The sequence below is a fragment of the Gastrolobium bilobum genome, unplaced genomic scaffold (genome assembly GCF_033153095.1).
Source record: "Gastrolobium bilobum isolate Gb01-03AN ecotype WA unplaced genomic scaffold, APGP_CSIRO_Gbil_v1 utg647, whole genome shotgun sequence".
Taxonomy (NCBI): Eukaryota; Viridiplantae; Streptophyta; class Magnoliopsida; order Fabales; family Fabaceae; genus Gastrolobium; species Gastrolobium bilobum.
In genome coordinates, this window is record NW_026899122.1 from 477016 (window position 1) to 487604 (window position 10589).

Below are 10589 nucleotides of genomic sequence, written 5' to 3' on the forward strand. Positions count from 1 at the left end.
GTCACTATCTTATCCCATCATAAAATACCTAAATTATTGTATGAAATTCTATTATATTTTATCTCATCTCTTTTCATGTTATTTTACTCACGGTAATGTTCAAATATAATTTTTTTAAAAAGGACCTCTACCAAATTATTAAGATAATTAAAATATGGGAAATGTGTTTATCAGCGGATCTAATTAGATTAGTGTGTATAATATATTTCTTTTGTATAATACTAATCGATAGGACATGTTGCATAAATTTTTGTAATCGTTTTTTAACTATGTACTTTCAGAAGTACATAATTAAAAGAAAATTAACAATAATTTTTTAATTATGTATTTTTGGGTGCATAGTTAAAAAGCAACTATGTATTTCTAAAAATACATAACTAAAAAACGGTTGCAGAAATTCTTGTAATATAAGAAAAAAAACTACCTTTAAATATTGTTTATAAGAATGAGTAACTCGTTTACGACAACTTCTCCCCTGTCAACAGAAAATACGCACATATTCAGGACGAGGACGAAGTCATCGTTGAAAATGAACTCAAATTTTAAAGTCTAACTATGAAGGCTGAGTTTCAAAAAATCTTTGCTGAAACAATTTTAACTCAGACTACCAAAGAAATCGGTCGAAGGGTCAATAAAGCATTCAAAGCATGCGCTGGATTAATGATTCCTATAACTAATTAAATCCAGAGTCAACTATTCTAGATGCTCTTCTTCTCAATGTTCTCATCATGAGCTGTTTATAGGGTGTTACTATAACAGGAAATAGAATAGTATATTAAAACAGGAAATAGAATAGTATTTTTTTAATAATTTTCTCATGTAACATTAGATAAGTAAAGTGATGTCCATTTTTAAGGGAGAGAAAAAAAATAAAGTGAGACTCAGTTTAAATTTGTATATGTAAGAGATAAATTCTATCTTATGTAACATAAGAATAATAAATTTCATTTTCTTATTGCTTTATTGAGTTGGCAAGTAAGTATCTATATTTTTTAAAATATTAGTTATTAAATTTTTTTACATAAAACTAAGAACGTATTTAGTCAAATATTAAAAATTATTTTTAATGATGTAATTAAAAACTTTGCAAAAAAGTTTTTCTTTCTATTTTTTTAGATTTTCCTTTATTTAAAATCATATGTAATTATAATATTTTAAATTTTTTGAAAATACAAATTTACAGATCCTAAGAGTGTTATTAAATATTCTTAATAGCGAAATATAATTTTATTTAACTAAATTACTATCTTATTCTACTAATGTTATTTCATTTAACTTAATTAAGACACTAAGTTTTTAGAATATAGTTAAAACGTAATTACTATACTTAAATTTTTTAAAATAATAACTAAATTTTATTATATTTAAAAACTAATATTTTAAAGGGATAAAATATTCTATTTATCATTTTTTTTCATACCTACCCTAAACCAAAATGTGTACATTTTTACCAAAAAATAAAATAAAATAATTATAAAAGTAAAGATAATGTAAATATGTTACTTTTTTCATATTTGATAAAAGTTATACCAAGTAATCGATAGTAGTACTAAAAATATTTTCCTCATCCTCATCTTGTGTCTCTTACATTTTTTCCAATTAATTTACCATTATTTGATTCTAACATCTTAGTCTGTCTTTGACGTTATAAAATTATTCTAAAATAAGAACAAAATAATTATAATTTCAAAATGATTGAGAGATAACAAAATATACAAAATATAAAAAAGAAATTGTGATTGAATAATATAATATTTAACTAAAAATATATTAATATATAATTAAATTGATTCAATTAGCCGATCTTTTCCTTTAAAAGACCGCATCACATGCCAAATTCAATAAATAATTTACATTAGTTTTATTCTTTTATATATATATATGTGTATATATATATATATATATATATATATATATATTTAGTATAACCTTGAGGTATCCTCATTCAACCTCCTCCGGTCGCCTAACAGCGGGTGTTGAGCTTTGTTACCGGAGGAAGGATGAGACTAATTCCCCATTCGAAGAGGAAGGCACATCCTCTTATTCCCAAAGATTTTTCAAGAATTTGCTTGAGGCAGGGTTTGAACCTCTAACTCAAGCAAATCCTTAGAGCTCAGTTGCCAACTGAGTTATCTTTGGGAGTTAATTTTTTTTATTTTTTAGTAAATAGTTTTAATTTCTCCAATTCTTTTTTTTTCTTGCATCTCAATTTCCATTTCCTCCGGGAGAGTAACATCTCCAATAATGAAAAATGGTAAACAATCATTTTGATAACTTTTTAAAATAATTTCCTTAAATAAGATAATTTTCAAATATAATAGCAAATTAATATAATAAGTCTCGCTCTTTATCTATACATGATTAAACTCTATGTGAGTAATATTATAAAAAATATTTAATCACAAATTAATCACATTTTAATTGTGACTAATGTCGTAAAATTAATTCCACATTCACCTGACGTGAATCGTGGTTAATTTGTTTTATTTTTTATTTAAATATGTAACACACACTAGTTCCGCGTTGATAATACGTGGTGGGAGTTACGAGTAATATGTTTGAAGATTACAATATTTATAATATTTAAAATAAAAAAAGAGTAAATACCCTTTTTCTTCCTTGATAATTTTCTCGAGACACATTTTAGTCCCAAACAATAAAAAAGGCTCATTTTAGTCCCTAATATTTGAAAAAAAAGGGTCACGTTCGTCCTTCCGTTAGTTGGCATCTGACAACCCAACTAACGGAGCATATGTGGACCGTTACTTTGCTGAGTCACCGTTAAGTATGCCAGCGTGGAAGTAATACGACGTCGTTTTATGTCTTCTTGGAGTTTTGGACAGCTGACCCTAGCATAAAAGGCCCTATTTGGTCCCTGACAAATTTATCAAGGCCCTATTTGGTCCCTGAAAAATTTATCGAGACCCTATTTAGTCCTTAACACCACAAAACTTTCTCTATCTGCATGCACCTCAAGCTGCATTAAATGTTTTTTTCCCGAACTCTTTCTTCAATCAACATAGTTTTCTGCAAGTGAATTTTCCCCCATGTCAAAAGAAAATGAGCAATTTTTCACAGAGATTCTGCAAAGGGGTGTTGAGAACTCTGACCCAAATTCAGGCACTCTTAATTTTTCAGTTAAAGTATGGCCTAAACTGCTAGATTTCCTTAGTTCAGTTAATCTAAAATATGTGAAATTCGGTTACGGCTACCTCATTAGCCATCGTTTGTATTTGTTGCTGGCACCACCTCTTCTTGCAACCTTGATTGCTCATATTGGAAAGTTCAATTGGAAAGATCTCTATGACAAACATGACCTCACTGAAGCTTTATTTATATCAGCACTTTTGTGCTTAATGTTATATTTTTATATTGAATCTACAGCCCGGTCTACCTATTTACTTGATTTTTCATGTTTTTGCCCTTCAGATGAATACAAGGTAAACAACACTTTTTTGTTAACTATTTATCACTCTTCACATATTTAAGTGTGGATGAGATTTAGGTCTTCATTATTTGAGATTGTATAATTCTTTGCCAATATGTTTAAGGGAATGTAAGCCTATTTATGTATATATGTTCAATTTTTTGCATGCATTGAATGGGACAATTAAGGACAAGAGGTATCCACGGTGATGTTTGGGGCAATTAAGGACCTTCTTGCTGTCACAAAAGTAAAATCAAAGGAATATTAAACACCACCCCATCACTCTCATCAATGATAATAAACCAAACGGAAGATAGTGAAGGGAGGAAGGGACTTTCTGTAAGCAAAGATGTCAGGTTGGAGGCCATGCATTAAAGGCCAATATTACCACATTAGGTCCACTAGTCTTACCAGTTTCAGAACAACTTCACTTTTTCACCAATTTGCTCTTCAAGAAAAAGAAAACAAAGCCATACATTCCAGATTACAAGTTGGCTTTTGAGCATGTATGCATTTTGGCAACAAGTAAGAAAGTGTTGGATGAGATTCAGAAGAATTTGGAGCTCACAGAGGAGTACATGGAAGCATCAAGGAAGACATTGGAACGATTTGGCAACACATCTAGCAGCAGCATCTGGTATGAACTGGCATACCTTGAGTTTAACTCAAGGATCAAGAGGGGTGATAGGGTTTGTCAGATAGCTTTTGGTGCTGGGTTCATGTGTAACAGTGTTGTTTGGAAGGCCCTCAGGAATGATGGGAGACCCAAGCAGAGTCTTTGGATTGAGGATGAGTGCTGCACCACCTAGCTAGCAAAGAACCTTTTAAGGATCCTACATTTCCATATTATGAGCAATGGAAAAATGACATCAATTAAATAAATAAAACAGATAGAGAAAGCTTTGTGGTGTTAAGGACTAAATAGGGCCGTGATAAATTTGTCAGGGACCAATTAGGGCCTCGATAAATTTGTCAGGGACCAAATAGGGCCTTCGATGCTAGGGTTAGCTGTCGAAAACTCCAAGAAGACATAAAACGACGTCGTATTACTTCCACACTGGCATACTTAACGGTGACTCAGCAAAATAACGGTCCACGTGTGCTCCGTTAGTTGGGCCGTCAGATGCCAACTAACGGAAGGACGGACGTGGCCCTTTTTTTTCAAATATTAGGGACTAAAATGAGCCCTTCTTATTATTCGGGACTAAAATGTGCCTCGTAAAAATTGCCAGGGACGAAAAAGGGTATTTACTCTAAAAAAAAAACATCGAAATGGACATTTAGCCGATGAAAAATTCTCTAACATATTTTCATATATGTAACTATGTATATTATTTGAAGAGTCGTCTATATTAAAATAAGAGATAAGATATTGTAACAATCACTTAGAGTTATTATCAATATTATTATTAATCAATTTCACCGTTAAATCGATTATGTGAATTTAACGATTATATTTATTTTCATCTTTGTACGATTATGATTTCCCATATTTAATGTGAAAGTATTAAATATTGGAAATCATAACCATACAAAAGTATAAATAAATATAAAATATTAAATATTGGAAATCATAACCATACAAATAGGGGTGTAAATGGGCTGGGCTGGGCTGGGCTTTGACTTTCCTGGCTCAAGCCTACGTAAAAAAAAATTAGCCTATCTGGCCTACTGACCTATCAAAGGCTTTATTTGTAGGTCAAGCCTGGCCTATTTTTAAAAATAAGAAAACCCGACATGGCCTACAGGCCTTGTAGGCCTACCACTGTAGATACTAAGCAAAGAAAATAATTGTATAGAGCAAATAAAGTTTCATTCATGAATGCACTAGTACTTCTCATAAGAAAAAAATAACAAACAAGAAAGAGTCAATATAATACCCCAGCTTTAGAATGTATATCATAGAGGAATAGAGTCAAAGAAATGAGAAAAATAAGAAAAATACAATTATTGGGTGCTGAAATAAAGTCTACAAGAGAATGTCTTTCATCTAAAAATTAGGGTTGACATTGGTACTTTGTCATGCCACATAAAATAAATATTATTTTATTTTTAATAAATTAAATAGGCCAGCCCACAAGGCTTTGGGCCAGACTTGACAAAATTGGCCTACGGCCTATTTGTTAAAAAAGCTTTCTTAAAAGCCTAAGCCTATTCTACTTTTCTGAAAGGTTGGGCCAAGTCAGGCTTAATGTAGACCGAACTGTAGGCTGGGCTGGGCCAGCCTGGCCCATTTACACCCCTACGTACAAAGATGGAAATGAATATAACCGTTGGATCAACATAATTGATCCAACAGTGAAATTGATTGGTAGTAACCCTAATTGGTTGTTACAATATCTTTTATCTTAAAATAAAAGGAAAAATGTTGGTTCTTTTAAATGATATAATTTTATACCATTTTATATTTTAAATGTTAATTTTCGTCAATCAACAGTTAGAATTTATTTAATCAAATTTATTAATTAATGAATAATTCACAATAAAATCCAATAAATCCTAACTATTTTTTTTTTTGGAGGTTACAAGGAATTGAACACAACACCTACACTACACACACTCCTAACACACACACACCACACCACTAGGCTAACCCTAGTGGTGCAATAAATCCTAACTATTGAATGGTGAAAATCAACTGTTAATATATAAATAACACAAAATTATATCATTTAAAATAACAAATGTTTTTCCCTAAAATAAAACCAAATTTAATATTGTTTTACTAAAAGAAGATAATCCAGGAAGAGGGAACTTAAAAAATGGAAATAGAAACGCGAGTACAACTTATCTCGTTGAAAAACCAATAATAAGCAGAAAAATAGAATAAATAACTAAAAAAGGAAGGAAAGAAAAAAATAAGTAGAAAAAGCAATCACATCAGACAAAAATCCCACATTCGTTGCTTACTACAAAAACAAAACAACATCACATTTTAACCTCCCACCGACGCCTTCTATTTCTATACCGAATTTGAATCATAATTCGTTCTTTAGCAGGACCAGCCCAATCAGCGCACATCCTGTTCCACGTGTCAACATCTAAACAGAAATGATCAGAAAGAAATCACCATCAGCGAGAAGAAAACAAGTCCACATCACCGTATAATGCACGCGTCGTATGGTAATATAGTAAGTCTATAACACATGCAATCACACCCTCCTTCATTGTTCAGACACAGTTCCGGTAGCTATTATATATCGTTTATCTCTCTCTTTATTTCTCTCTCATCGCCATTGCAACAGATCTGAGCCATAGATCACAGGGTTCGCGCCTTTTGACTCTTCCTTTTCCGTCTCCATTGGCCATTTTTCCACACACCTCGCACCGTTAATCTAGAATCAGAGCTAGCTAATCGGAGCATCCATACCCGTTTTCTCGGGTCCGTGCGCGGATCTAGCAGAGGAGGTAAGCTACGAGGATATATGTACTAATCATCGAATTTGAACGGCTGTTTTGATTTTCTAATTTTGGAAAATCTGTTAATTCAAATTCCCTCTCTGTTATATATAAACAGTCCCTTTCAGAGATAGCTTCGAGTCCGTGACTCACTGAGTTGAGCGTGAGTTAGATCGGAAGCAGGTTCCGATGGCTTCGAGCACGATCCGGAAGGCGATTGGGGCGGTGAAGGACCAGACGAGTATAGGGATAGCGAAGGTTGCGAGCAATATGGCTCCGGAGCTGGAGGTGGCGATTGTGAAGGCGACGAGCCACGACGAGGATCGGGCGAGCGAGAAGTACATAAGGGAGATCTTGAACCTGATGTCGTACTCGCGTGGCTACGTCCACGCGTGTGTGTCTGCGGTGTCGAAGCGTTTGGGGAAGACGCGGGACTGGATTGTGGCGCTGAAGGCGCTGATGCTGGTGCACAGGTTGATGAACGAGGGACCCCCTTTGTTCCTTGAGGAGATCTTGTACGCTACACGAAGGGGAACCAGGCTTCTTAACATGTCCGATTTCAGAGACGAGGCTCACTCCAGTTCTTGGGATCACTCCGCTTATGTCAGGACTTATGCTATGTATCTTGATCAGCGCCTGGAGTTGATTCTGTTCGATAGGAAAAGTGGCAGTGTTGGTGGCGGTGGCAGTGGCGGTGGTGGTGGGAGTGGCAGTGCTGGCGGTGGTGATGATAGGTATGGGGGGAGAGATAATTTCAGGTCGCCGCCGTATGAGTATGAGTATGGAGGGGGAGAATTCAGAGGAGAAAGTGGGTATGGGAATAGTGGGATGAGGAGGACGAGGTCGTTTGGTGACATGAGCGAAACGGTGGGGCGGGAAGAGAGAAGGATTGTGGTTGTGACTCCGTTGAGGGATATGAAGCCGGAGAGGATTTTTGGCAAGATGGGTCATTTGCAGAGGTTGTTGGATCGTTTTTTGGCTTGTAGGCCTACTGGATTGGCAAAGAATAGCAGGATGGTTTTGATTGCTCTGTATCCTGTGGTCAAGGAGAGCTTTCAGTTGTATGCTGATATATGTGAGGTTTTGGCTGTGTTGCTTGACAAATTCTTTGATATGGAGTATTCGGATTGTGTGAAGGCCTTTGATGCTTATGCAAGTGCGGCTAAGCAGATTGATGAGCTGGTTGCCTTCTACAATTGGTGTAAGGATACTGGAGTGGCGAGGTCCTCAGAGTACCCAGAAGTTCAGAGGATTACTGGTAAGTTGCTGGAGACACTTGAGGAGTTTGTGAGGGATAGGGCCAAGAGGCCAAAAAGTCCAGAGAGGAAAGAGGAAGCTCCTCCACCGGTGGTGGAAAAAGAAGAGGAGGAGCCGGTCCCGGATATGAATGAAATCAAGGCACTTCCTCCACCTGAGAATTATACCCCGCCTCCTCCGCGTGAGCCAGAGCCTAAGCCTCAGCCACAATTTACAGAGGACTTGGTGAATCTGAGAGATGATGCAGTCACTGCAGATGACCAGGGTAATAAATTTGCTTTGGCACTCTTTGCTGGTGCACCAGCTAATAATGCAAATGGATCGTGGGAAGCCTTCCCATCCAATGGACAGCCACAAGTGACTTCAGCTTGGCAAACTCCGGCTGCTGAACCTGGGAAGGCCGATTGGGAATTGGCATTGGTAGAGACTGCTAGCAATTTATCCAAGCAGAAGGCAACTTTAGGTGGTGGGTTTGATCCATTATTGTTGACTGGCATGTACGATCAGGGAATGGTGAGGCAGCATGTCAGCACTGCTCAACTGAGTGGAGGGAGTGCAAGCAGTGTGGCATTGCCAGGACCGGGAAAGGCTACAACACCTGTTTTAGCTCTCCCAGCCCCAGATGGATCTGTGCAACCAGTTAATCAGGATCCATTTGCTGCATCTTTGACCGTTCCACCCCCTTCCTATGTGCAAATGGCTGATATGGAGAAGAAGCAGCATTTGCTTGTGCAGGAGCAGCAGCTGTGGCATCAGTATGCAAGGGATGGGATGCAAGGTCAATCTAGCTTGACCAAACTGAATGGCACTGGATACTATCCTGGAGGTCCTATGCCTGTTATGCCTTATGGAATTCCCCCAGTCAACGGAATGGGACCTCCAACCGGGTATTACCATACTCCGTACTGATTTCACCCCTTTCCCCCTTTTTTTTCGCCACATTTCTATAGGTTGCTTCGTTTATTTTTTTACTATGACATAGTGTTTTCCTTTGTTTTAAATGATATCTTATTATTGAGATCTGCACATTAGTACGACGGGGATGATAAGGAGACTGAGACGAAGAGACAATTTCTTGTTGGGTTTTGATGGTGGGAGATGTGTAACTCAGTTGTGATGTCTCTGTGTCTTTTGTAATAGTAGCATTTTCTTCTCGATTTTTGTACTTTAAGTGATCCTTGCTCCTTAAAAACAAAGGCTTAACTGCTGTAAATTGTATTAAATTCTGGTGCTGACGATCGTGATTGGTTATGCCAAATGTTTTTTCCTTCTTGCGGGAACAGCCGTGGCTGCTTATTCTTAAACTTCACTAGAGTTTAGTACTCGCGAAGTGGTTCCTTTTGGGAGGAGTTAGATATACTAGTAAGTTGCTGGTTTTGACATTAAGGAGTAAGTTTCAATTTGGTCATTTTTTCGTTTTCTTCTTACCTTTGGTTACCGAATTTAACTGCATCACGATTCATATTTCTTGGGGACTATTAGATGTCAAGTAGCATTCTAGTTATTTATGTGGGTCTTTTCAACAGCAACACATATGGTTGTCCTGTCCCATGCTCTTCAGTTCCTATCGTTCTCACCTATTCAATTTGTATTTTGATATTATTTTGGATCTTTTTGGTGAAAATTGTCAAAAAGGGAAATAAAGACGGGTAATCCATCTGTCATTGTAAGTTGTAGGTATTACATGTTTTTGGGATACAGTAATATAGTAATTGTTCAAGCTTTTCAGTTTGGACATGTGAATTTTTTTTGTTATATAGTTATCTACTTATGTACTTGTATATTTTGATTATTAAAATATTACCATTCAATCATCGGTTGATACTGACTAATAAAATTGTTTAAATAATGTAATTACCCATGCTGCACATCTCAATTAGCTTTGATTAAAGATGGTAATGTTGAATGTGATTATTCATAATTCAATAATAGTAAAAGTAGGTGTTCCGGAATTAACAATAACTTTTAGTTCAATTTTAAGATTTATGTACTTAAAAAATGTCATTAAGAAGGACTTTCGTTCATTGTGCCTGATCAAAGTAATACTATAAAATAGTTGTAGTAATCCTATTAGCTATCTCATACGAGTCGACATGGTGATGATGAGTTTAAATGTATTTCTTCTTCAATGCGTCACAAGAACTCTAGGTAATGGGCAAAAGAAAAAAAAATCGTTAAATCTCCAAATTGAGATATAATGGTCTAAAGTCTAATTATAGTATGTGGACTTGAAGGTTGAGAAAGGTTTAGAAAAACGATTGAAAGCTTCATGGTTCTGGTTCTAGTAAACAATTTATGGATTTGACCGTCTATTTTGTTTTTACCTGCTCCCAATTCCCAATTAAAACTCTTTTGTCATCTGGACAAGACGACCTGTGGATGAAACCAAGAAAATACACTTCTTACGAACCACTGAGGATTTCAATGTATATATATTTTCCATTGAGTTACAGATATACACTGCTTATTATGATTTTAAACACAATGCTGTGATGGTGATGCCAGT

General features: G+C 35.7%; 1 protein-coding gene and 1 pseudogene across 2 annotated transcripts; both read left to right on the forward strand.

The window, feature by feature from the left end:
- The first annotated feature begins 3047 nt into the window (after window positions 1-3047).
- Window positions 3048-4236, forward strand: LOC133287409 (3-ketoacyl-CoA synthase 10-like; annotated as a pseudogene).
- Window positions 4237-6611: 2375 nt separating this feature from the next.
- On the forward strand, window positions 6612-9727 carry LOC133287423 (putative clathrin assembly protein At2g25430). Of its 2 annotated transcripts, none has more exons than XM_061485036.1 (2): window positions 6612-6835; window positions 6945-9727. In XM_061485036.1, exon 2 carries the CDS (start codon window positions 7016-7018, stop codon window positions 8990-8992), a length of 1977 nt encoding a protein of 658 aa, XP_061341020.1. In that variant the 5' UTR covers window positions 6612-6835; window positions 6945-7015; the 3' UTR covers window positions 8993-9727. The 2 variants fall into 2 exon arrangements, with proteins under 2 accessions (XP_061341020.1, XP_061341021.1); XM_061485037.1 differs by having other exon boundaries at window positions 6961-9727.
- The last annotated feature ends 862 nt before the right edge of the window (window positions 9728-10589 follow it).

Coding starts and splice junctions, on each gene's coding strand:
- LOC133287423 (XM_061485036.1), top strand. CDS start 7,016: ATGGCTTCGAGCACGATCCGGAAGGCGATTGGGGCGGTGAAGGACCAG.